Source organism: Acanthochromis polyacanthus, chromosome 1, assembly GCF_021347895.1.
Source record: "Acanthochromis polyacanthus isolate Apoly-LR-REF ecotype Palm Island chromosome 1, KAUST_Apoly_ChrSc, whole genome shotgun sequence".
Classification (NCBI taxonomy): Eukaryota; Metazoa; Chordata; class Actinopteri; family Pomacentridae; genus Acanthochromis; species Acanthochromis polyacanthus.
Genome location: NC_067113.1, coordinates 68,795,934 through 68,823,188, shown reverse-complemented (window position 1 = coordinate 68,823,188; position 27,255 = coordinate 68,795,934). Strand labels below are relative to the sequence as shown.

Genomic DNA, 27,255 nt, shown 5'->3' with positions numbered 1-27,255 from the left:
GGTAAATGCTAGTCTACATTGTGTCAGCTGTTTTAGAACAATTTTGGATAAACTCAGTGTTAAAATACTCATAAGTTCAATTATTGCCAGTATTTTGTGTTATTTGTAACATAGACATCGTTTTGTAAGAGCAGAGAACATGTGGAAATGTTTTTTATAGTCTTTCATTTGGCAACAAGAAAACAAATACTGATATGAAAGGACGTCAGCTCTCAGGGTGCTTATAATGACGTCCAAACTGCATCAGAGAACAGCAGTTATACAAGAGGTGAAAGCAGAGACAACAGTGGAGTGGCCGATAACCTCTGAACTGTTCCACAGCATCGTAGAGCATTAGAGGTATAGAAAACCTCAAACTCACTAAAGAGTCTGGATTTTCTGATTGGAAAGTGATGAACCTGCAACACATCATGCTGCAGGAGCTACCAAGTCAAAATCAGAGTTTGCAGAAGAGAAGGAGTTTTTATAAGCCACTGCTTTCTCACAGCAATGTGCTACTACAACTATATATTATTTCTGTAATGTATTATAAATGCGATTAAGTACAATAAATAAATATAAGTATTTTTTTTCTTTTGGACAATATGTCCGTTTGATTTCATTCCTTCCACTTCTTTCTCACTGATCAGACTTTTGCCCTCACTGTCAGCTCTGGGGTTAGATTGGCTGCCTTATTGTTTGCAGTTCTAACACAAACATCTGGTGTGAGTGGGGTTTTGTTCCCAGTGTGTCCCCACAGGGGACAGCTCAGTATTTGCATTTAAAGCCCTAACATCTGTTTGTCCTACTCTCTGTGCCTACATATAATGTCCACCGCAAGAGAGAAGTGAGCTGCTAACACATTGGCCTTGCATCTCCACTGTGACTCTGCAGTGTCAAAGATGAGGTTTTAGTGGTTAAATCAATGAGCAGATATAGACTTTGATACAGCCTATTTCTCAAAAAAAGCAGTTCTCATTCATATATTTTTCTGTTTCTGCTGTCAGATGAAATGAGTGTGAAACGTTGACTGAAACACAGTCCATAAAAGACTACATATTACCAGCAGTTACTTCAGAGCTATTCCCAAGCTGCTGCTCTGCACAACTAAACAACTGATTTCAGTAAAAAAAAAAAACAACAACAACTCGGAGACAATCACTAAACACAAGTTTAAAGCAACCGCTGTGCTTTGAATTCAGTGCTATTTCCTGTAAAATCTTCAGTCAGACAGTGACAGGATGTCTACATTATACTACAATACTTTAGTTACAAGAAAATGATTCAGTGTCCCAATACTGAATGTCCCAATATGTTAAATGTAATATTCCAAAAGTGTGAGTGTAATGTGGCACTACATCTGGTCCTATTTGCCAACATGATTTCCTGGTCATTCTGATTTACAGCAGAGGATACATCACATACATCCCTGTTTCTGGCTAAAGTAACCAGCTTGAGCTACCAAGAGTGAACAGCAAGCTGGTGTCACACCGCAGACTGCTATGGATGTAAGGGCAAGAAGGTAGCAGCATTAGGATATTTTGTTTTCCTTTATATGGTGTCCTTTGGTGTTTTGAGAGGCACCTATAAATAAAATGTATTATTATTATTATTATTATTATTATTATTATTAATAGCAGTAGTAGGAGTAGTAGTAGTAGTGGTATTTTTATTAGGACAAACGAGTATAACAATCCCAGCTGTATGAGTCTACATGCAGCATTTTGGGTAACTGCAGTACTTAGTTAAAGAAAACAGAATGTATGTGATTTGGAACACAGGGATGTTTATCTTTTCACACAGAACCGGTGTAACAGACCAGATTAACCTGGATGTACACTGGCCGAGGCCAATCAAAGTACAATCGAAGTTTAACATGCTTAACCTTTACGTGTCAACAGGTATAAACTGGCCTAAAAACTCTTAACTGTCAAGTTATTTAGTTATGTTTGTTTGTTTTTTCTTTACAGGGACCAGCCAGCAAATCATTATGAAAGAACATAACCAGAATGGTGCTAAGCTAATTGAAAATGAAACTGAAAAAAAGTTCAAATCAAAGGAGAAACTGAACTGCATGCTAACATAAAATTATGCGGCTATCAACATTGGCTGTTAATTTCAATTGTTACTGTATAGCTGATAAAATCTATTTATATTGCCTTTGTATTGTGCTTAAATAAGTCTGGCTTGATTTGTGCTCCATAAATACACCATTACATCAGCACAATATCTCATAGTATTTTTGCCTAAAATTTTTACGTAATTTCATTGATTTGTGCTTAAATTAAGATAAAATTCATTTGATTGATGTAATCTGATATTACATGGGATGTATTTTAGCTTGTAAAGGTATATTCTGGGCTAAGCTATTTTAGCCCAGGAATAAACCGGCTGGAGGTTTAATCTGTCCTGTTACACTGGAATCCAGCCCTGTTAATAAATCTACCCACATAAGACGATCGTGTCAGTTAGGATATGATTGCAGTTCAATCCAGTTCAGTTCCACTGCAAGCTTTAATCACAAGACGAATACAGGGATGTCTGCCTCTGTGCTTACAAACACAAGTTCCACTGCTGCCAGCAAACTGAGATTTGACTGTTGAATTATTAGTTTTTCATATTATTGTTCTAAAATGTAAAACCAGCTGATGTCAAAGATAATTCTGGTTTATTAAAAAGCTTACATGTTGTCGGTGGATAGCTGATTTCTGTGTTTACTTCAGGTCAGAATTCAAAGCAAGTGTTTAAAATGATTGGTAACCATTAATTGAGTCAATCTAAAAAAGAAATTATAATGTTTCATTGACTTGCAGAGCAGTTTACAATTATTCCGATTAAAGAAACTGTTTAGCCTTACGTAACATTACATTAAGTTAACCTGTCATATGTGGTTGGTACTGACAGTGACTGTCATGAGACCATTATAATTTTATTATAAATGTTCTTCTAAAACTCAGCCTCAGTGGAATGCTTTGGACTAGGTTATATGATGAATTCTAACCACCAACCAACCATCTCATTACAATGACACAATCTATCCATCCATCCATCCATCCATTCTCTATACACCGCTTTATCCTCACTAGGGTCATGGGGGGTGCTGGAGTCTATCCCAGCTGACTTGAGCGAAGGCAGGGGACACCCTGGACAGGTGACCAGTCTGTCACAGGGCTACATATACAGACAAACCATCACACTCACATTCACACCTACGGACAATTTAGAGTAACCAATTAAACTCAGCATATTTTTGGACTGTGGGAGGAAGCCGGAGTACCCGGAGAAAACCCACACATGCACAGGGAGAACATGCAAACTCCATGCAGAAAGATCCCAGGCCCACCCCAGGATTTGAACAGGGGATCTTCTTGCTGCAAGGCGAAAGTGCTAACCACTACTCAATTGTGCAGCCCTCCAATGACACAATGACAACAATCAAAAAAAACTTATAAAGATGACTTCATCTACATGGCAGGTATCATGTCAGTCTTACCAGCACACCTTCACAAGTGGCACTAAATTATTCATATAAAGTTTTTTGGAAATCTGCAGGACGCTCCCACAACTCACCACACTACATTGTTCACAGTGTGTTGTGGTCGTCCTCGTTCAGGCCGAAGAACGCTACATTAGTGCACCAACCACTGTGTGCAGACAAACGCACGTTACTCAAAATGATCCTTCACATTTACTGAACTTGAAAGATCAAGATGAATTAAAGTGGGATATTTATTCTTCCATTGAAACACAGAGTAACGTCTTCATTTGACCTCCAGCTGCACTACTTTGTTAGCCTAGCCGCGCTAGACCCAGGTCTGAAGACACAAGAGTCTAGAAACTCTCGACAGGGAGGGAGGCGGGCTAAAAGGTTGTCTTTCAAATCACTTTGTCGCAATTGGGTAGGTATACAACCAATCAGCGCAACGAATAGGCTGATGTAGTTCCGAGAGCGCCGGAAATCAGAGGATGCGGGAGTTCGGTGAAGCCTTATTTATACAGTCAATGGGTGAAGCTCAAGTATATTACAGACATGTTAACAGAAAGATTATTCAGAGTCGGTGCTAATGGAGCTCAACGACTGTTGTTCGTTGCCGTGGGTTGTCTAGTGCGGCTAGGCTACTACTTTGTGCCAGACTCTGTACAAACACAAGATGTGTTCAATAAAGCTGCAGACATACAGCCTGAACTCTGCACCAACTCTCATCATGGTCCTTTGTGTTTTAAGGAAACAATCAGCACTTCATCAAACATGTATCAGAACCAGCAGCAAGTTTACTTCATATGTATTTCTATAAACCATAAAAAGAAGAATCAAATAACAAGACATGCATGTAACTCTGTTAGTAAACTGGTCCGTTTCATGTTCAGTAGTCCGAAAGTGGCCCGAAAATAAAGTCTGAAAATCTGAACTTCATTTAACTTGAAATCATGAAGCTAAGTCCACTAAAACCCCTGTGTGGTGCTTTACAGTGGTGCTTTTGTTCTGTAGCACCTCATATTGAAACATGTGTCTGATATTCTTCAACCTTGTGCTTGTAAATGTAACCAGCAAAACATCAGTAAATCTGTCCCCTTTCATTTCACTAGTTACCTCTGGTATCTGTGACCTTTGTCTTTCAGTCAGGTCCCATCACAGGATATGACATACAAGTGCTAAAGCAAAATATAAAAACAAAATAACATCTGCCGTAATAGCTGGAAATTTCCACACCACCAAATGGTTGTTACTCGTGGTAGCAGGTTGCAAAAATCACCTCATCCCCAATATGCACAGCTCATGATGTCAGTGTCCTCAGGAGTCAAGGCTGCAGCCAGAACCCATGTTTATATAATTCTATCTGTATACCATCACCAGAAAGGATGACGCAGGCAGACACACTGTCATTTACAGATTATCCTCACACCTTTAGTGTGTCTGATGGACAATGAGGAATTCATTCATCCAGGCTGTTCATATTGTTTTCAGGTTTCTCCCACTATTGGAGCATATGAACATCAGGACATTGTAGCAATGACTGCTCAACCTTCCACTTATCTGCAGTTTAATATTTAACTCTTCAGAGGGAGCAGACTACCGCCACACTCACTGGATTTCAGTATTTACTCTGTAAGGGGCAATCAGGTTCTCAAAAATGTTACTAATACTTTTTCAGGTTGTTTTTTCTTTAAATGTTTTCAAAGGAGGTTTTTTGGCCAAACTGGGTAAACTTTTTGTTTCATATGGATACAGATGGAGCGATATTTAACCATCACAATGAAATGTTGGGCTTTCTTCACTTGAAAAGTTCTGACTGGATGGAGCCATCAATTGAAAAGAACAGATTTTGGGAATAAAACAATTAGCACACTAGTGATAAATTTGAAGCCACAGATTTGTGGTTGGACTGACCTTTGTTGGTGACCTCCCAGGCCACCTCAAAGAGCAGCAGGTCTTCCACTGGGAGCTCATCCTCGTCCCAGACCGGCAGCACTCCGCTCAGTGATGTCAGGGACAGTGAACGTGAAAGCGGCATCTTACAGATTCTAGAGATCCAACACTGACCACAATGAAGAAGCAGATCTGTTGCGTCTGAAGAGAAGTCTGTCAGACAGACAGGGCTGGAGGTGGAGGTCCTGAGCTCAGAGGGGACAGGACAAGATAAAAAGGCCTCATGAGGCCAAAGAGCTTCCACCCCGCCTACTGAGACTGACCTCCAGCCAGCAGGAGGGGCCGTTTACCTTCTGCACACACACACACACACACACACACACACACACACACACACACACACACACACACACACACACACACACACACACACAGATGTGAGGGTGAAAGGTTTAGCGTTGTGTGTAATCATCTGAATGGTTGTGAAATGAATGAGCAGCTCTTCCTACAGAGCCTCCCTGCTGTCACACAGGGCTGTCAGGATGTGATCACGGAGCCGTGTCCACTCTGTAGTGTCTGCTGCTTTCCTTCGAAACACATCTTTTTGAAGACTATCACATATCACATAGTCACAAAGTCTGCTCAGTTTGTTTGACCAGTACACCACTTACTGAGCAACAGTTGTCGCTAACTGCAAGCTTGCCTGAAAGACTTGATTTCAGATATTTACAAAGTACACAGAAACAAAATAAAATTACATTTATTTCCTTTATGCAACCTAATGCATAGCAATCAATACCAAGCAGAGATCAACACATGGGGAGAGAGCAAGAAGGGATGTTGAGGATGATTTATTTTTGTGCCTCTGTGCCTTGTGTTCTAAATCCTGCGGGGGATGTCAAAACCATCCACTCTGACAGTCTAATGTACAATTAACATGCATTAAACTCTTGTCCAGAACAATAAATTAATTAGGTTAATGTGTAATGAAAAATACCGTAGGGTTAAAATTTTAAAACTTGTTGAGGTAATCTCTATACCTGATAATACTTTGCTATGTATTATACTCAGGTAAAGTAATGTGTTCTATATTTTTTGCAGGGCTTCAATAATTCCTGTGTAAATTCGCATCATAAAAACTCTTTGGGGTCCTAATCCCAACACTTACACTTGGTGGTTCATTCGTTCAGATTTTTCTTATTTGTTGGAAAGCACTTTGACAGCTGTTGTTTTTCATCAGTTCTAACAATAAGAGTGACTTGACATGAAGTTAATAGTTTCTTTATGTTTGATAATCAGGCTTGCTGTGTCATGGTGGTCACAGGTTATGTCCTCTTAGTCATGAAAAGTTGCATGAAAAAGGAAACAACTGACCACATTCCAGTTAATGACAGCAGTCAGAAAAATTACAGAGGTGAAAATGAATCCTTAGTGTGAAAATATGTAAAAACATTGAACATTGTGCAACATAGGCAGTTTCAGTACGACAGAGTTTGGTTTGGTGGAGCCTGATTGTTGATGCACTGACACAACTTTTATGTTTTTTTTATATATATAAATTCTATCCATTTACAATGCAGGCAAACAAACTAAACTTTTCCTGAATAGTTCCATTTGTGTGGTGTGTCAGTTCAGGTGGTCAGGATTACTGCACAGATGTGGAAATGAATGTAATCTTAAAATCTGGTTGAGAAATTGTAAAATGTTATCCTGTTCTGTTCCAGATATCTGCAACTAAAGGTTTAGTGCCTTTGTAGACACTCTGTGATCCGTAAGTTGTAATGTATAAATGATAAACTGAGGCATAATATTGTTGAAATTGCATTTATTTTTCTTCAGAATGTTCAGGTTGTTCTTAATGTTTATAAAAAGACTGTTACCTCCGCCAGGAGGTTATGTAATCATCGGAGTTTGTTTGTCTGTTTGTCTGTTAACAGCATAACTCAAAAAGTCATGGACGGATTTTCACCAAATTTTTACAGAATATCTGGAAGAGCAAAAGTAACAATCGATTAGATTTTTGGAGGTGATCCGGATCATCGTCTGGATCCAGGATTTTTTTTGAAGGACTCTGTACAATTGAGAGATGGCCGCCAGTTACTTTTGCTCTTCCTGACATTCTGTAGAAATTTGGTGAAAATCCGTCCATGACTTTTTGAGTTATGCTGTTAACAGACAAACAGACAGACAGACAGACAGACAGACAGACAGACAGATGGCCTGGTGGGGGTCTGCGCTCTCTGAGTGCTTTTCTAGTTCATTAACTGTGAACATTTCCATAATGTACTTTTTTGCACTAAAACAAGGAAAAAAGGAGTTGTGGTTCTTTATAAGTTGTTATGTTAAGCTTTTACTGGTGCGGCCCACTAAAGATCAATCTGGGCTGAACTGCTCTGAACTAGAAGGAGTTTGACAGCCCTTATGTAAACCCTTCATATTCATCACAGGGCCAGGTCAGTCTGATGAGCCCTTCTCTAAACAAAGTGAATACCCTTAAAGCTTTATACTTCCTCGTGACACATGCAGATCTGAGCTGCACAAAACAGAAAAACAGAACATGTTCGTAGAGCCACCTGGCCCTTTGCTGCTCTCTGTTACTGTAGTCAACTGGACTGCACAATTACTAGTGCCTGGTTCCATTACTTATTTCATTTTAAAAATATTCAGGATTTCACCATCTTTGCAGGCTGTGCCATATTATTATGTACTGATGGATGATGCAGGCAACATTTCCCAGAAAATCTGATGAATAATGTATTTCAGCACCAGCAGTAGCAGACTGCTACAATTTCCTGCACAGAGGCAGGCAGCTGTGATTGGCTGAGAGCCACAGGAGCACAAGGTCACCTGGTGGAGACATAAAACAGGTTTGAATGGAGGAAGGGAGTTAGTACCAGTGAGCAGGTGAACATTAACAGTTTAGTCTGCACTGGTTAGAGCCATACAGAGAGGTTGGATGTGGTGCTGGAAGATGAGGCTGGTGGCTCTGGTTGTGTGTATGCTGATGGTTGGGCAGGATGGAGGGAGTGTGGCAGCAGATCTACCCAGGTTCGATTCTGCACAGAGAGGACATCCAACAGGTAAGCTACCTGAAGAGATCAACTTAATGTAAAGTACCATCTGAGAGAAAGACTCACTGACTACATTTACTTAGCATTTCTGTGGTACTTTCCACTGTTGGAATATTTGTACTACAGGCTTAGATGCAAATACTCTACTTTTTTACCTCTCACCACACTTATTTCATGACTAATAACTTTGCTGAGTACAATTTCAAATAAATATGAGGATATCCGTTGCTTAATTTATTATTATCGCTTGTTCATTTTGGTATTTGTTCCTTTTTTGATCGTGAAGTGTAGACACTGACAGGACAGCAGGGGACAGACATTTCTGGAATTAAATTCAGCTCTAAATTAGGAAAAACAAATTCTTTATTTAAAAGTTCATGCAAAATCAAAGGTTAAATAAAGTGTATTCTACCATTTGTCAAAATGACTGTGTTTCATTGTTTCATGGTATTTTTAGGTCCCTAAAAGATGATAGAGGACAGGTCTGTAGAATCAGCTCCAGCTGTATCACTAACCACTCAGTAATATTGCCATAAAATGATACAGTAATGATAATAGGACAGTTACTAACATTTGATCATTTTCACAGACTTTTCATTTAGTGAATACAGAACTCTGTAATTGGTATGGTACAGGTTTTTAACTAACCCTGAGGAAAATTTAAAGAACCAATAAATTATTATTCTTGTAAAGCCCCTTGTGATTTTATATCTGTGTGATTTTATATCTGTGAAAGGTGCTATATAAATATAAATAAATTTTACTTACTTACCCAAGTTGTTATCCCTGGAGAAACACAATAGACAATAAATACATAATAAATACTAACTAGTTGTACTACTAATAAACACTTAAGTGAATTGTTCAAACCCATTCAATTCCTGGGTGGTGATGAATCATTTCTCCTGACAGCAGCAGGAGGCTGCAGGTTCAGCTGTTCATGTTCTGATGTTGTTCTGCTCAGGAGCAGTTCTCCCTGCGCTCAGGAGGAGAACCACAGGAGACCTGCTGGAAGACGATCCCAACCTGTGCTTCTCTCTGAGGGAGAACGAGGAGCAGCGGCAGCTTCTGTGCAACGACCGCAGGAGCAAATTCAACTTTAACCCATTTGGCCTCCGCTTCGGCAAACGCTACATTTACAGAAGAGCCGTTAAAAGAGCTAGGACCAAAAAGTTTTCCCCATTTTTTCTGTTCTCGCGAGAATTGGAGGTGCCCACCTGAAAGATTTTTCTTTTAAGGAACTGTGTGATTTGTGGTGAAAAGTGAACCTTTGACAAAAACCTTTTCATGTGTTCAAACCTGCCTCAACTTCCGATAAAAGTGTTTCCCTGAATAAAACTTTTGTACCTATCTTTATTGTGAAGTTATTTTCAGGTCTACAGCGGAGTTATGAGTAGCTAAACTATAAAATGAATACAGCTAGGAGACATGAAGCCTGAGACATCAGTTTCTGTAGTGTTTACTCCAAATCATCACAGTAATTACACCGAAAATGCTAATTGAACTGGTTTCTAGGCTTTTGGAAAGACATTCCTATGAAGGTTTAGTGAAATCCAATAAAAGCCAAACTGTAATATTCAGCAGTGACTGAATGCAGCCACAAGATGCCGCTGCAGTGCCTTTTAAATGACGCTAGGAACAGCAGCTGATACAGGTGCATTGCTGTGCTCAGTAACGGTTATCTGACCATTACTCCTGATTACATAATGCAACAGATACATAAAATACATTCATCAAATAACATTATTCACAAATATTATTAAAATGTGATGTGTGGGGCTAACCAAAAAAAAAAAAAAAAAAAAACTCCTGAACTTCACAAAGCAGGTACCAAACAGCCTGTTTATTATTTAGAATTTAGGCTCTACAGTCACTGATTAATCACAATTAAAAAAAAAAAAGTTTTCATATTAGTTTATACTGACTTCATTTGGATCAGTTTTATAGTCTATTTTTCAAATTGCTCTGATTCAGCACGTTTACACAAGTAGATGAGGTTCAGGACTTTTCTAACCTTTGTTCTTCTCTGTTAGTTTGTTTTCTGACAGACTATTTCTTTTCACTAAATGTTGGTCCCCAGTTTAAAGAATTGTGTCCTTTCAAGATCATCTATTAGGAACTACTTTTTAAGCCAGTAAAGTCTCCTAACAAAACATTTGGAGCGGTTTACATTTTAAAAACACAGTATTTGCATCAGATAAGTAACTCCAAACTTCAGTTTCTTAGATGGTGCTTTCTATTTCATCACCAAAAACTCACGAACAAACCGTACAACTTGTGACAGGTTGTAACCTGAACAAAAAGGGATGTCATTCGCCATTTATACAAAAATTAAACACTCACAAACAGTGACCTTCATGGGGTTACATTTTATTAAGTTGCACATTGCTGTGTCCAACATAATTTACAACACAAGCTCAGACAATCTGTTGTGATGTTTGAAAATCAACCCCAGCTGGACGTTCCCACTGAGCTCCACTCCACCTCTCATTCCTCACAGGTCACAATTCTCTCTGTCAGCCTACATGTGCAGTCATGTGTCTGCTAAGGACAAAGGCTGGAGGAAAACACGTCTGTTTAGACTTTTAGGGTCTTTCTGGGATTCCCTGCAGGGAACTCAATGACTGTCACACTACAGAAGGCAGTGAAGGAGGACAGTGACACTTGTTTGAGGGGTTGTGTTTGATCCTGGGCCAAACAGCTACAACATAATAATCCATACAGAGTACAGAAACACAGGTCAGCTTATATCTTCCAACACAAACACAGTGATACAGAAACTGCTGGGTAACAGATATGCCTTTTAAAAGAGTATAGCAGTGTTCTTAGATGCGGAGGTATCAGGAGATAGAAAGGAAGTACCCAGTCACATAATGTGCACTGATAGAAAATCAAAGTGAAATCAGGCCTGATGACACGTATGTAACTGAAATCCTCACTGGTACCATTTATAAAAACACTGGTATTGTCCTTTAAAATAGGAGCAATAAGGTCAAAGAGGGAAGGACGTTATGAAAGGAGTGTTTGTTTGGACAGGCCTGTTTGCATGGTGGGTGTGTTTAGTTTGTGTGTGTGTTCAGATGTCCTTCAGGTCCTTCTGGATGCCCCACAGAGTGTCGGCACTCTTCTTCAGCTGGGCCACTTCAGCATCAGTCAGGGTCATGTTGACCACGCTGCTTACACCGCTGTTGTTCAGAATGCATGGCAGAGACAGGAAGACCTCCTCGCCAATGCCGTACATGTCCTGGAAAATACACACACACACACACACTCAGGCTCAGACACACATGGTGAGATAACACAATCTCATACCAGGGAGTGAAGTGGAGAGCCGGAGTCTAGGGCAGGCTGCTGTCACATCTCAGATGAATGCTGAATAAATATTACACTAAATCATTTCTTCCAACAACATAGATTTCCATATTATCGTTTTTCCAGGACAAGTAATATCTAGTAATTATACTTGAAGTTAGTAGTAGAAGTAGTTGTAATTCCAGTTTCAAAAGCTAAAGTTTCATTCCAACTAATTCAACTTTGAGATATCTTTATTCAACACATCTACATGGTCTCTTACAGATAGTGCACACTGACTTTAAACTCGCTCTTGAATGAAGCGTTCGGACTAGGTGACGGTGTTGCAGATATGTGTATTTACATCACAAGCTAGTAAGTGGGAGACAGATGTGTGTGGCATACTCTATACAACAATCTGCTTTACCACCAAGTCAGAGCAAAGTTTTGGTGAATTTCAAAATCAAATTCCCACTTAAAAAAAAAGCTCTTGTTCTTCACCACTCCTCACTCATGACTTTTGTCTATTCACATCATATCCACCACAGCATCTAACACTGTTCAAATGCTTTGGTGTACCAAAGGCATGAGCAGCATCATATGATGAATTAGATCATCAATTAAACATATATTGCATTACAGTTGGCTGGGGAGATGTGGATTAATCCAGGCTGAGAAATCAGAAACCAGAACAATGAATTTACCACTCATCTAATTAATGACCGGTAATAATATGTTAATCATTTATTAAATTGCTGTCACTACAACACTTAGAAAAGTACTTGAGGTTGCTCATTTATACTGAACATAGCTGTAGATCAAACATCTGTGGTGCTTTCAGCTCACATGTATAGCGGGCCTGCTATATGAACAGAGCAGAAGAGACAAAATGGAACAAAAATGAAGTGGATGGGGTCAGGATGACGGCGAGTGGTTTGAAGAAATGAAAACAGTCTTTCAGTGCGTGTGTTTGCTGTGTGTGTCTGACCTTGACCATGGTGGAGACGGGGTGGACACGGCTCAAATTCTTGATGATGCTCTCAGTCAGATCGGCCACGCTCAGACCAATGGCCCAGTTGGTGTAACCCTTCAGCTTGATCACCTCGTAGGCACTGAGACAGAAAGTGGTGTTCTGTTAACACCTGTGCAGTGTGTGCAAAATGTTCTTTTAGGAACATTACATGTATAAATGCACATTTTGCACGATATATCATTTCAGCTTCATCAGTACAAAGCCACAACTGAATGCTATCCAAAGCAAAAAGCTGCTACACAAAAAAAAAAAACTAAATATCAAAATGTCCTAATTTTGCAACCATCATGTAGCTGTAATAGAAGTCTACAGTGTCAGTCAAAATGTCTTATACAAAAGGTTTGATGGAAAGCTTTAGTTCTGGTTGCATAAAAGAGAACCATTTTTTGCATAATACAGTACCAATTGTGTTTCAATACAATTAAAATGTGTTCATTACAAACATGGAACAACAATTCTAAATTATGCCTATCAAACAAATAAGTAACACTTTTATGACTGGATCAGAAGTGCTAATAAGACTTTCTAAGTGATACTAAATTACAATAATTTCAGAATAAATGTACAATTAAAACATTAAGAACATGTACGGACGACATCTTGCTGGCAAGATGGCTGCACTGGGGAGACTGGCCCATTCATCCTCTAAAAACTGCCCAAGTTCATGAAGATGAGCTAGCTGCGAGTTTCTGGTCGGAACTGCACACCTAAGAGTATCCTGAACATGCTCGACTGGATTGGTGTGAGGCGAGCATGCCGGTCAAACACCACCTCCCTCCTGGTCAGGAGAATCCAGCACAGTGCTCTGTGTGATAGAGCTGACTCACATAGATGGAAAGGCAGTCTCAGCACATACATACAGTAGTTATGATGCTGCATATAGAGTTATATTGTTATGTGTAACGCAGTACGTCCTTTCTATATTGCAATAAATTACTTGCAGTAACTACTTCACATGTACTTTCAAGTAATTATATCATGATATCAATAAATATGTAGAGCCAAACTGGAAGCACAAAAGTTGAAATTGATACAAAATTACATGTATAATAGACACTACAGAATGATGACAAAGCCATTTAAGTGTACACATGATGCTGACTGGTCCTTATTTTACAATGGATGACATAATACTGCACAGGCCTTACAGAGCATTAGCCTGAGCTCTGAGAGGGAGCTAGCTGGAAACCTTGCACGTGTTAAATTCCCACTAGGGCCACTAGCACTGTTGATCACTGTATTCACTCATGACCTCAGATAACTGCATCACTGACAGACAGCTGCATACTGAGACTGACAATCAGTGCTCATGTACTTCATTATTTTAGGCCCATTAATGGCAAGGATCTGAGCGAGCAGAAATCCCAACTATCAATCTAGTTTTCAGTTCTCTCCAGTTAGTTTATATTTTCTGACCACTTGTAGTTGTCACAAGGTCACGTGGCAATCATTTTTAACAGATAGTTCTGTGTGCTGAGGAGGAGGTGGAAGAAGACATGGTAAGGCAGGTTGCTCAGTGACATCCATAGACCAAAGAGACATTATTTTGATAAGATTATGACCCAAGCCATAATAATTGGAGGCACTGGCTACAGCAACCCTGACACTGGAGCTCTGCTTAAAACTAGTGCCACATTATCTGATTGGTAGTGTCTACAGATACGGACCCGTACCCGTAGCCTGTGGGCTACGGATACGGCACTTTCCATTTGCCAGACAGATACGGACCCGTACGCGAGTCTCACGAGCCAAGAAGCTGCTAACCACTGCAAACTGTTGAAAGGTAAGCAAAGGTTAAGGTTAGGGTTAGTGTTAGGGTCAGGTTTAGGGTCCGTACCTGTAGTACCGATGCTACGGATCCGTACCGCTAGCGTCTACCGGGAGTCACGTGACCAGATCTCGCGTATCTGATTGGCAAATGGCAAGTGCCGTATCCGTAGGCCACAGGCTACGGGTCTGTACCTCTAGCAACAACCTATCTGATTACTTCTCCCCTCCACTCTGTGTTCACATATAGCAGGGCTCCAGACTGCGACTAAATGGTCCCACTTTGCAACCAAATTTGAGCGAGCGTGAGTAAATTTTTCATCTACTCGCGCATGTATGACCAGTAAATTTGCTGATTTTGTTTAATTACTGTTGAATATTTTTTGTTACTGACAAACTTCTGCTCCACACTTCAGCCCAGTAGACAGTCATGTACAAATGAGCTGGTTTAACCGACATTAACTCCAAAAGAAGAAGACAGAGAATGAACACCAAAGAAGAAGAAGGTGGGCCAATATGTGTGAGAGCGGGGGGCGAATGATGGTGAAGCTCCTGATGTTTCACAAAGCCTTTATTTATGTTCAGCCTTATTTTGAACACAAATTCACCTTTCTGTTCACTCCATAAGAGTTTGTCCTCAGTGCAGCTAGCTGCTTCTAGGTTTAGACACATCCTTTGCTAGACAACAGCAGCCTGGAACCGTTTCCTTTCATCTTTACGTGAATTTTCGGACTTGTCATGTCAAGAAATCGCTTCTTAGAGAAACACTTCCTGTGCTGCTGGAATGGCTACAAAATAAAAGCCCATAGCATTAAAAATAAAAGCCTGGAGGGAACGGTTATTTTAACACTAGCAAAACAAAGGTTTGCCAGAATTGATGAACTGATCAACAGACCTTTATAAGAGTAATTTACACGTGATTTGGTATAAATACATAACGTACCCATGCATAACACATGCCTGTGCTCAGCACAAGGTCTTTTTTATTAAAGTTTTCATCTGTCGGAAATTATACATCAACTGAGCAGCCTTGGAGGAGTACTGCGCTCTGAGTGCTTTTCTTATGTTGTGTCAACTGCTGCACAGTGAAATGTGAATTTAAAACATAGTTTCTGCATTTAATCAAGTATTTATCAGTAATACAGTGAAAATGAGAGGGAATGTGAATATTTACTTTGCAAGTCGATTTTGGTGTGTGCCCCTAAAATTTCTGCTTGCGCTCCTAAAATTTGAAGTTAGAGGCCACTGTGCTCCTAGAAAGAAAAACACAGTCTGGAGCCTTGAATAGCATATTTAAATATAGTCCAGTTCCTAATAAAGTTGTCAAATGCACATAGCCTGAATGCTGAATGGGATCTGTTCCTTTATTTTACACAGTGAAGAAGCCGTTGAGACACGATTTATAACTACATTTGCTTACAGGACAGAAATGTCAAAACCATATTAAAAAAAAGCTTCTAACATAGAAACTGACTGTCTTTATGTCTGATCTCTGTCTCCATCTTGAGGTTAAAGAATGCCAAATCTTTACTTGGGAAAAACAAAGACGGAAGATTGTGCCCTCCCTCATGCTCAAATCTGGTTCTGCTATTACAAATGTGTGCCAGTAGACTCTCAGATGTGGCACACATTTGTAATAGCAAAATCAGAGTACTTTCTACTTTCTCACGTTTAGTTGCCAAACAGGAGGTAACATTACACTGTCCTTTTTCTGAAAATGGATTTCCTGTTCCAGTCTTAGCCCCAAATGACTGACTGCATGTGCAGCAAATGAAATGCTGCGTCTCTTCCTTTACGTCTCTTCTTTCCTCTTATTGGTGTGAGTGGACAAGGTCAAATGAAGGACAGTTTTTCATGTAAATAGAGTGTTGGCTAATGCTACTTGGCAGCAGAGTTGAGCTGCAAAAGAGAGGAATTCAGTTGCTGCACCACGGGCCTGTTCTCCTTCGATGAGCCCACTCTGTTCTGACCAGACAGTTTACAGAAGCTTTGGTTAGAAAACACAGCAATCGTCAGAATTCTCTTCCTTTTCTGTTCTTTACTCAAAGGGTCATCTTCTCAAATACATTCATTTCTGCCTGAGCCCAAAACTGATCTGGAAGACCACCAACATCCCACTAAAGACCCTTAATAACATTAGTACCAAAGGTAGACAGCTGCTTGTGAACATTCTCTCCCACACAGCGTACCTGTCCACCACAGCCTTGTGTGTGGCCTTCCACTGCTCCTTATCAGCATCAGTGCCAATCTCAGGATTAAGCTTCTGCAGGTTGACTCCTGCAACATTTGCTCCACTCCACACAGGCACTATGATAAGAACACACACAGGAAGTTCTGCACTCTTATTTTCATGGAAAATTAGATCGGTCTTTGTGTACTGTTACAACAGAAAAATGCAAAGCCGATTCCCTGCAGACTACCTATCTGAGAAAGACTGCTGTGTTTGTGAAGAGCCTGTTCGCTGTGTGTACCCACCGCTGGTGTCTCCATGCTCGCCCAGCACCCAGCCACTGAAGGAGCTGGCGTGAATACCGAGGCGTTCGGCCATCAGGTAACGGAAGCGGGCTGAATCCAGGTTGGTGCCACTGCCAATGACACGGTGCTTTGGCAGACCACTCAGTTTCCACGTGACGTAGGTCAGCACATCAACTGTGTAAAAATATTCATTCACAAAACACTCATGCAGTTATTGTTAAAACTACTTCTCTTCACAGTGTTCCTCAAACAAAGGATCATTTCTGTGTCATGCTCTTGATGTAAATGCATGTATTCACCAGGGTTGGAGACCACGATGAGCGTGCAGTTGGGACTGTACTTGATGATCTGAGGGATGATGGACTTGAAGACATTAACGTTCCTCTGCACCAGGTTGAGACGGCTCTCTCCTTCCTGCTGGCGAACACCAGCTGTCACCACAACCAGGCGAGAGTTGGCTGTTACTGCGTAGTCTGAAGAAAAAGAGAAAGGAGCAGGAGCTGATTAGCAAAATCTGGAGATGTCTGGAGGGGTAGAGGTACTGCACAGTTATAGGTGAGGACCTTTATCAGCAACTATCTTGGAGGTCTTGAGAAAGAGGCTGCCGTGCTGCAGATCCATCATCTCTCCTTTGAGACGATCCTCCATCACATCCACCAAAGCCAGCTCATCACACAGGTCCTGACCAGCAGAGGAGGAAGAGAGTGAGTGCAAAAGAAGTGGCAAGAGGATGTCCACTAATATTCACTTGAATTCAGTTTGAAAAAACCTGTATTTGTCCCTTGGGAGCATTTTAAGGCGTGTTGGAGACAGAACGATAGCAACAACTGTTCAAGACTGTAGTAGCCATGTGGCAGTTAAAACAGACATAAAATGACACATGCAAATTAAAAATGGAATATGCTGAGATAAGAATACAGTAGAATATAGTGCTGACAACATATAATGTATATAAGATGCTAAAATGCTTCAGAGTATCATACCATCAGTGGGGTCAAAACATTTAGAGCTAAGATGACTTTGATGATTGGGACAACAGGTTTACAATCAGAGTGATAGTATTTGGAATTCTCAAACATCAGAGGTCATGTTATGGTCACACTGATGTGTAGATGTTATTTTTGAACCAAACTCTACTCAATGGGAAAAGGTGGAAAGCAGTATGCTATGGACTTAAATAAAAGTTTACATACACTTAAAGACCATGCACATCATGGCAGTCTTGTGTTTCCAGCGACTCCTATATGACAATTTTCTATGTTGGAGTCTTTAAAGCCCATGCACCTTTGTCCAAAACCCCCCAATATGAACAATTAATACAGATTGTCTTTACAAGTGGATGTAAAGTTGTTGTACATGACAAGTGAGAATTTTCTTTCACACTGAATAAATCCTGCACATGCTGAAGGAGGAGTATGTCTTACCCGCAGCAGAATGCTGACGGCACAGGCCATGCCCACCTGGCCCACCCCAACCACAGTCACCTTGTTCCTGGGAGGCTCTGCGGCACCGCCTGCCAGAGGGCTGATCAACTTCTGTAGCACTGAAGACATGATCACAGCTGCAGCGGCACAGAGAGGGATGGACACAAGATAAGTCAGCTTGTAGAAGGAAGATTATCTTTCTCAAATCAACAAAAGTGCATGATAACTTCATGTAAAAATATTTATTATGTGCAGTTGAAGTTGCCTGGGATCCTCCACAGCTGGGTTTACTGAAGGTCTGAACAGTTGAAATCACATCTCAGAAACATATGATTGAATAATTATGTGAAACAGGTTGAAGGGCATTCTGTAATACTCAAGTTACAATAGCTCCCTGTACAGCAACAGTGGATCTAAGTGATAGCTTAGAGGTCAGACACACGACTGCTCCTCAAGGGGACCTGGCTTTAATAAGGAAGAAATAAGTTGCTCAAACCACTGTCCTGATCAAGGCAAACGTCTTGTTCATTTTATAGTTGGCTAGAATAATGGTCTGCAGGTATCACCATTGTTTTTATGTGTGATTTTATGCACCAGACCTTTCAGTGATTCAAATTCTGAATATAATATATTGGAACCAGATAACATTTGCTTTGCTTTAGGACTGAGCCACAAATCAAATGACTGTATTTGATCAGAAATATTGTTTCCACATGGTGTTAAAAAAAAAACAAAACTAAATCCTGACAGTTCCCTGTTCTTTCTTAAACAATAGATGCTTTAGCATGGAGAAACACAATCACAGTAAAATAAGACTGAAGAAAGATAGTTTAGACATACTGAAAATGAGTCCAACTTGGAATGGGCCACCAAGTTGGACTCAAGTGCTGTAAAAAGTGACAACATGACAAAGCAGTGGAATGGCAGCAATGTGTGTGTCCTCAGATTTAGATGTGAGCTCCACTCCCAGCTTCAACATCCCGGCTAAACCTAGCTGACGTTGGATGCCACGTCTGCAGACACTTACAGGGAGGGAATGGGTGTCAACAACAGACATCATGACGCCGTCAGTGCAGGAATCAAATCCAGAAAATCACAACTGAAGCCAATGTACAGCACACACAATGTGAATGAAACATAATGCTAATGTGTACACATACAGTGTGTTTGTGTCGACTGCTGTGGTTGCTGCCATGTCAAACCCTGCAGCAGTATTTGTATTAAATGTATGACACTGACATCAATTTACATAATATTTCATGCTGCCATTCTCTGACACAACTTCACTGATTCGGACTTTTAGCACAGGAGTATGGAGTGGCTGACAGACACCAGATATAGTTCAGTCTTAAACTCCAATTAGGACCTGTAGGAACTGAAAAAGATAATGATACCACAAAACTAAAGTAGTCGTCTTGTACACAGACACCAACAACCTATTTATGAGATAAAGGTACAACATGGAGTACTCAAACAAATCAAACTTTCATGCCCAAAGTTAATTTCATGGATCTCTTTTAAATTCAGTGACCTGTCCTGACTCAGACCAGGTCTAAATAACAGTCTGTGTCTGGTCAGACTTCCACATCTCTCTGGTCTGTCAGGCACCATCTTTTTTCAAAAGGCTTTCTCAGTTCTAACTGGTGGAGAGTCATAGGTATTTATTCTCACCCCCAAATCACATGGCCTGTGGGTCGTTAACAGTCCAAGCCTCTCATGCCTCGAGGTGTGATGGTGGTGATACTGCCTGATGAGAGTTGTCTAAGTGTGTTTATAGTAGTAAGACATTGCTACATTTCAGGGCTGTGGTATAAGTGTTGTCACAGATCCCTCCTCATTAAGAGGTGGCTGTTCCAGCTCATGGATATCTTCCCTCACTGCTCTCCCACATCACCTACGTTATCTGTCCAGATACCAGAGTAAACTGTTGTTCTCAAAGGAATGTTCCTTATTCCTTAGATACAGATGGGCTGCTGAGTCTTGTTCCTGTAAACCAGAAATGAGCCGTACGACTTGGGGGTGACAATAAATACCTAGGATTTTCTTACCAGCTCGTCTCTTAGAAACGAGGAGCATTCTTGGATGACGGGAAAGATCTTGAAAGACCAAAAGGAGAAGTCTGCCTGCCTTCTGCTGCAGCACTTAGGATTACTACAACCTGGATGACTGAAAAACTGCACAGACATGTCTCAGTTCTGTGTGTCAATACGAGCATCCTGAAATGCAGTGGGGGTGAAAGATAAAATAATGTTGTCATATGCATCTTTCTGTACTGTACACTTCACATGAAGACACCTGGCTTTTCAAAGTTGGGCCAAACACACAATGCCAGCAAGAAAAGTGAAGTCCTGCTATTGTTGTGTGAGGATTGGTAGCATGGGACTGGAATAAGAGCACCAGGAGTTACACCGAGATGAACAGCAACTATGGTGTTATGGTAACAGTCAAACTGTGGATGTGTGACACCCTGTGATCTAAAAGAAATGGACATGGAACCAAGAGGAACATTCTAAAGCCAACTCCTCAAAAAGACCAGCAATGTGAAAGGTGTCATTTTGTGTGTGACAGTACGCTCACTGAAGCCAGGAGTGTCTGCAGATGTGGACAGAGTCACAGTGTCATGGTTAGGTGCTGCAGGTTTAGGACGTTAACACCGAGGGCTCACTGAAAATCTGTCACACACTGTTTACACAAAGGTCAAAGGTTTGTCCAAATACTGATAATTGATTGACCTGTCATTCCTGTTGTCTGCTTTTCTGTTTGTCAGTACATAGAAATATATGTGTTTTTGCATAAATGCCCTCTTATGTTCATTTGGCTTAAGAGGCTCTGAAAGAACATTTGTTCCCTGCACCTAAGCATTTTAAGGGGTTCTATTAAAATCTAAACTAAAATCAGTTGTCAAGAATGTGACTTGTGTAATTATTGCAAAAGCAATTGTAATTGTGTGTTCTTTATTTAACTAGCTGTCTCAGAGAGAATCATGCAGGGCTGTACACATGACCAACTCAGATTTTTTTATAATTTGGCACATGCAGAGGTCCAACCCCTAAACCATCATAGCTGCAATCAGAAATGTCATATCTCTTTCATATTTTCTTTTACAGACTTTAGAAGATAGGGTGATTTTGAGCTGAGATCAGCAAAAAAAAAAAAAAAAAACATGCTTTCTGGGGCAAAAATTGTACTTTTTCCAACTCCTAGAAAAGCTGTATGTTGTATTTGCAAGCATGATATCTGGCAATATTGTGGAAATTTAGTCCCTTCCCGACTGAACAAAGGTAAAGTTTGCTTGGATATACTACTTCATGGAATATTTGGCACCATGCCAAAAATATGATATCTCCCAATATTGCAAATCATGGAAAATAGCAACAAATATGAGACAATATATTTCCGATGCGGTCACCTTTATTTCAAATATCTCAGTTCAAACCACTAACAGTACTGATATTGTTCACAGAAAAAGGGTATTTACAGGTATTTTTTTGATTTTCTAAATTTAATATTTTCATGGCACATACATTTGAAAACTTGAGCTTTGAAGTCAATGATATTCCAATGAAACAGCCTAGTTTGAATAAATTCCAATGAAAATCTTATATTTATCAAATTTTGTCAATATCTATATATTTATGTAGAAGTTATTATATATATTATATATCATTATATATCCACATGTATACATCCTGTACTATAGCAGCATGAACAAAGAAATTGAGAAGAAAGATACTGCGTGTTCTGTAATCACTCAGTGTACATGACAACATGGTTATGTTTCCCATATCCAAGGAAGATGAATTCAGTGCAAAACATATATATGTATATATCAAGTAGTGAGAGTTAGACATCCACTAACAAACAGATCTTCAAAGTGAACAGGTGTCCGGAGGTGTCAGCATCACATGAAGAAAGTGAAACTGTATGCCCACCACAGTCTTTCCCATAAACCCCTTCAAAAATACAGGCCATCTTCTGATCTTCACCAAAAAAAAAAAAAAACGATTAGGAGTTGTCTGCAAATTCGTTGACAGTTGACAGCTTATCTTGAGGTCTGTCTGCAGCTGAAGGAACAGGGCTGCACCAAAATAGCAAACAAGAATTTTTTTCCCCCATGCTTATTTACTGCTATCAAGGTAGTATATATTTTTATGATTAAAGAGTTTATCACAATTTTCTGCCCAAGCATAGCAGATATTTCGCACCATATGTTATGAATTATGACTTGCAGCCAAGAGTACCTGGCTGCAGACCTCCAACCTCCACGGGTGACAGGAAACACGTGACCTCCATGGGAGACAGGAAGTTGTTCGTATTTTATGTTTGGTTCTAAAAACGTGCAATTTTAGAAATAAATAAATGTATTTATATAGCATTCAGTTTTCTGTCTTGTGCTTGTTCTCTCCTTGCAGCTGTCACCCTCTGGTGAGAAATGGCGACGCTACGCGCATCCAAATCTGTATGAAAAAAATATCAATTTTTGGTATATTTTACGCCATATCCTTGGGTAAAATTAGCAGAAGGCAACTTCAAACCATCTTAGCGGTAAGTTCAGCTTAGTTTTACGAAATAGGAAGCGTCCCCATGAGAGATTTTGATTGTCAAAGTGAAAGGATTTTCCCTATTATTTCAATGTTGAACAGCCTGAACTGACTTCAGAAAGCTCAATTTTCAAAGTGACAAAAGTCAAAGAATAACTAAAACACAACACTCTTTTTTTGCATAGAATCTATTTTTTTGGTCAACTGAACATTTGGGGAAGTTTAGAACAAAATCGATGATGGTCATGTGAACAATTTTCTGGATTCTGCATGATTCTCTCTGAGACAGCTAGTTAATACTACCAGTTGCATGCCAAAGTAATATTTCATCATTATTTGCGTTAACTTTGTAGATTAGAATTAACAGTTAAGTGTTTGGTGCAGTTCCTTGTGAGCTTTATGTTCCTGCACAAACACTTCAAACATGACCATTCTCAAAAACTACAAGAAGACAAAGCTGAAACCACATTCACTGTGGAGCTGTTTGAGGAGGCCGACAGCTTATCTGTAACGGGCCAATAAAACACGTTCAACAGTCACAGAGGTCTGAATTCCACACTTCTACGTCCTATCACTCAATGATCATTCTGTCATTCCTGCATTTTCTCCTTATTCATCCTTCTTTAATGCTTTCCTGCTGAGAGGGCAGAGTTCATGTTCTGCAACAGCCCATGCAACTATGCTAGACAATGAAGACATTAAGTGATATCTGGGTGGCAGCATATAAAAGATATTGTTACATCAGTCGATCAGTAAATGCACCGCTACATTTTTCAGACAAACTAATTTCAATGAGTGTAAAAAGTTGATTTGTTTGTTGTAGAGACCACTGCTCCTGTGCTTTTGTCAAGTTTCAATATCAACAGAACAGGCTTTCATAAGTAAGGTCAAATGGACCTTCAACTGCAGACCAGGTCCAGAGATTTAAATGACTGAAGCAAAGTGAATTAGAAACACAGAACACTTTTCTCAGACAACACCGTGCAGACTGACAAGGTCAAATGAACACTGAAAAAAGCAGAAGACAGAAGCAAAAGAAGTGCGTTCCAAACTCTTATATGTAACTAGTCCTCAGAGACAGTGAAGTCCTATTTATTAAAAATGTTCTGAAAGAAACATCATACAGTTTGATAGACATGATTAGCGGTTGACTGCTATCTGTCTTTATGGTGACACTGATAGGGATCATTAGTAAACAAGGATATCATTTCATTACCGATATTTGGAACACACACACGCACGCACACACGTCAGGGGAGAGACTGCGATTTGGTAGAATTGGAGTCTCTACCGGTAGAGACTGCGATCAAAATCTCTACCAGTAGAAACTCCAATTCTACCAAATCGCAGTCTCTACCATGATATAGATATGTCACAGTAGAGATGGCAATTCAGTAGAATTGGCAATTCTCCTAGTAGAGATGCCAATCGCAGTCTCCCCTAGGAGAGATGCCAATCGCAATCTCTACTAGGACAATTGGCAATTCTCCTCATACACATTGCGATTGCTAACCCTAACCTTAACCAATTCAGAAGAATTGGCAATTCTACTGGTAGAGACTCCAATTGCAATCTCTACTGGTAGAAACTCCAATTCTACCAAATCGCAGTCTCTATCCTGACATATATATCAATGAGTCTTTCAACACCATTAGCTAACACAATGTAGCATTAGAACACAGGAGTGACAGTTGCTGGAAATGTTCCTCTGTACCCCTATGGAGATATTCCATTAAACATCAGCCGTTTCCAGTTAGAATATTCATTTAGCATATTAATAGTGTCTAGACAGGGGTGTTTGTCAATGAAGATAACATTAAATGAATCACTTAATGTTATCTTCATTGAATAGCACTGTGTTTCTTTCCAAAATACAGACATTTCTAAGTAACTCTAAACTTTTAAACAATAGCGTATATGTGCTGCAAAAACAAAATTTTGGTGACAAAATTTAGAATAACGCACACTCCATAAAAACAATTTAGTTCATGTATAGTTTTCATGTTAAATTAAAAGAGAACTTCAATGAATTCAGACAGCACTATGGGGAAGACATTGTTGGACATCACAGGGTGACTAAAGGTAAGAGGGGCTGCATCAGAACAAAGGAATGCATTTTAAATGAATAGATTTTATTGGGAATCTCTATTGATGAGGACAGGGATAGACACAGACACTACCAGCAAAAATCCACACTGATAACTGAAAGAATGCGAACAGTCTGATGTGATTATCAGTCAAAATGATAGTTTGTCAATCCCTGCACTTAAAGGGGAACTTCGGTTTTTTTTCAACCTGGGGTCTGTTTTCAAATGTCTTTTCATACATGTGAGTGATGGAGAAATGAGCTTTCGACATAGCTCCAGTTTTTAGCCAGGCAGGCAGCTTAGCAGCTCAGCTAGCAGCTCAACTAGCGAATAGTATGGGGCAACTTGCCCCCCCCCCCGTCAAAGTCCGCCCTAACGTGCTTTTTTTCCCCCACACTGACCGGCTCGGATAGTCTCAACCAGTGTCCCACAACATACTAGAAATGAGAAGTGAACGAAAACCTCCACATTACTTGGCGATCGCTATTTGTTGTGGTCTGTATCCAAATCTCATCTTATTCCGAAATCGCGCGATAGCTCGCGCCAAAACGGGCGGACTTTGATGCGCGCACGCGGGGGGAGTTGCCCCATACTTTTCGCTAGTTGAGCTGCTAGCTGAGCTGCGAAGCTGCCTGCCTGGCTAAATACTGGAGCTATGTCGAAAGCTCATTTCTCCATCACTCACATGTATGAAAAGACATATAAAAACAGACCCCAGGTTGGAAAAAAAACCGAAGTTCCCCTTTAATACGTAACTATACCACTGACTGGATGCCAAATATATGTGAAAGAAATCAGTAGACGAGAGATTCCCAAACTAACAGTTCCCTGCAGGTCCCAGAGCCTCCGTTTGGAAGTACTGACCTAATGTGTCAGCATGCATGAACAACAAAGCTCTAGAATATTTCGTGTGCTGACAGCAAGTCAACACAGCAGTCACACCAAGGTCAGACGGACAGTGGCAGCAGGCAGTGTCCCTACATGGACACAAACGTGTCCATGTAGGGACACCTGCTCCAAACTGCTACACAACCAGGAGACAACAGGCTGCTCAACAACACAATACCCAGTTTCACCCCCTCATACTAAACAGTACAGCCAGCAGCGGTGTCCTATAGCTTCGTGTCTGTATGGACACAGCTTGTGGAGTTGTTCCAATCATGTGCTCATTGTTATGTAACAGGCCTCAGCCCTGCCGTCGTCCTTCATTTTGGTGATGCTCAGAGTCACAGAGGAGACTCTGTTCTCGCATAATAGCAATAAAACAAACAGAAAAAACAAAAAAATACCAACACAGAGCTGCTAACCACTGTATGAACTCCAGAAGAGTTCACAGTAAGTTCATTATTATCCGACAGTACGCTACACAATTTGGCTACGAATAGTACAGACCTTCCAAAAAAAGCGAAGCGTAACCCAGTAAAAAGACTCGTCAATAAAGAACCAGTGACGTTAATGAGGTGCAGGATTGTAAAAGGCGGTTGTGTTGAATGCATGCTTTACGAGCCACACGCACTCTGACTGCTATTACCGGACGAGCTTAAAACGAGCTTTACAAGTGATTTAAACTTAATTATTAATGATACCCGCGAGCATTGGAAGTGCCTCGACTGATAGAAAACACTCGTAAAATCTCTCATTATTTACCCTACTGTGGTTTTCTAACATTAACTTGGCACAGTCCACATTAAAATGGTTTCCACTCGGGCTCGGAGCATCCATTGCTACCGAGGCGCTCAGCACGCACCGCTCCCACACACACACACAACGAGCACTCACCGGTGGTTAGCGAGAAGAGGGCTGTCCGTTATCCGGTCCCGGTGAAACACGGTGCTGCGTACGGCTGGCTGCGAGATGGAGATGAAGAGAAGAGAGAAAGCTGCTGTTAAGCGGAACGGAGGAAGAGGAGGAGGAAGGGGGAGGGGTGAGGAAGAGGAGGGGGAGGAGGAAGGGGAGGGGGGGCTGGGGGGCTTTACACCTGCACCCACACAGTCACCACACATTTACACAGTACAGTTTGGAGGCACCTACTGAGGTATTTACATTGAGTTAGAAACCTGAAAATGTTGCACCTCTCACTCCAAAACATTCGTTTATGTTGCAGCTTTATTTCCTGCTTCATTCACTGATTCTAATTATTGACACAAAATGTAGTCAATTAATGTAGGATCTTATTGTACAGTGTACACTTCAAACATTATCTGATTCAAGATTGCAGC

The 27,255-nt window shown here is 40.4% G+C and overlaps 3 protein-coding genes across 4 annotated transcripts in view; 1 reads left to right on the top strand and 2 right to left on the bottom strand.

The window, feature by feature from the left end:
• Nucleotides 1-5,637, bottom strand: part of gys2 (glycogen synthase 2) — a 33,810-nt gene extending 28,173 nt beyond the window's left edge. The window contains exon 1 of one of the 2 annotated variants that reach the window (XM_051954035.1): nt 5,369-5,637. In XM_051954035.1, coding sequence (XP_051809995.1) covers nt 5,369-5,492 — 124 coding nt within the window. In that variant the 5' untranslated portion in view covers nt 5,493-5,637. The remainder of the gene's footprint in view (nt 1-5,368) is intronic. The other variant, XM_022217459.2, reaches the window with a different exon arrangement.
• Nucleotides 5,638-8,181: 2,544 nt separating this feature from the next.
• On the top strand, nt 8,182-9,769 carry kiss2 (kisspeptin 2). Its single transcript, XM_051954713.1, has 2 exons — nt 8,182-8,427; nt 9,383-9,769. Exons 1-2 carry the CDS (start codon nt 8,304-8,306, stop codon nt 9,637-9,639), a joined length of 381 nt encoding a protein of 126 aa, XP_051810673.1. The 5' UTR covers nt 8,182-8,303; the 3' UTR covers nt 9,640-9,769.
• A 998-nt stretch (nt 9,770-10,767) lies between these two features.
• ldhba (lactate dehydrogenase Ba) lies at nt 10,768-26,970 on the bottom strand. Its single transcript, XM_022217454.2, has 8 exons — nt 26,816-26,970; nt 18,409-18,545; nt 17,548-17,665; nt 17,284-17,457; nt 16,985-17,158; nt 16,699-16,816; nt 12,698-12,821; nt 10,768-11,662 (listed from the first exon to the last, which is right to left on the bottom strand). Exons 2-8 carry the CDS (start codon nt 18,535-18,537, stop codon nt 11,495-11,497), a joined length of 1,005 nt encoding a protein of 334 aa, XP_022073146.1. The 5' UTR covers nt 18,538-18,545; nt 26,816-26,970; the 3' UTR covers nt 10,768-11,494.
• Between the last annotated feature and the right edge of the window lie 285 nt (nt 26,971-27,255).

Excerpts from the sequence above, each read along its gene's own strand:
- kiss2 (XM_051954713.1), top strand. The coding sequence starts at position 8,304 with ATGTGGTGCTGGAAGATGAGGCTGGTGGCTCTGGTTGTGTGTATGCTG. Across the intron at positions 8,428-9,382 it reads ACAGAGAGGACATCCAACAG|GAGCAGTTCTCCCTGCGCTC; the intron begins GTAAGCTACCTG and ends TGTTCTGCTCAG.
- ldhba (XM_022217454.2), bottom strand. The coding sequence starts at position 18,537 with ATGTCTTCAGTGCTACAGAAGTTGATCAGCCCTCTGGCAGGCGGTGCC. Across the intron at positions 17,159-17,283 it reads CATCGTGGTCTCCAACCCTG|TTGATGTGCTGACCTACGTC; the intron begins GTGAATACATGC and ends ATTTTTACACAG. Across the intron at positions 11,663-12,697 it reads CCGTCTCCACCATGGTCAAG|GACATGTACGGCATTGGCGA; the intron begins GTCAGACACACA and ends TGTATTTTCCAG.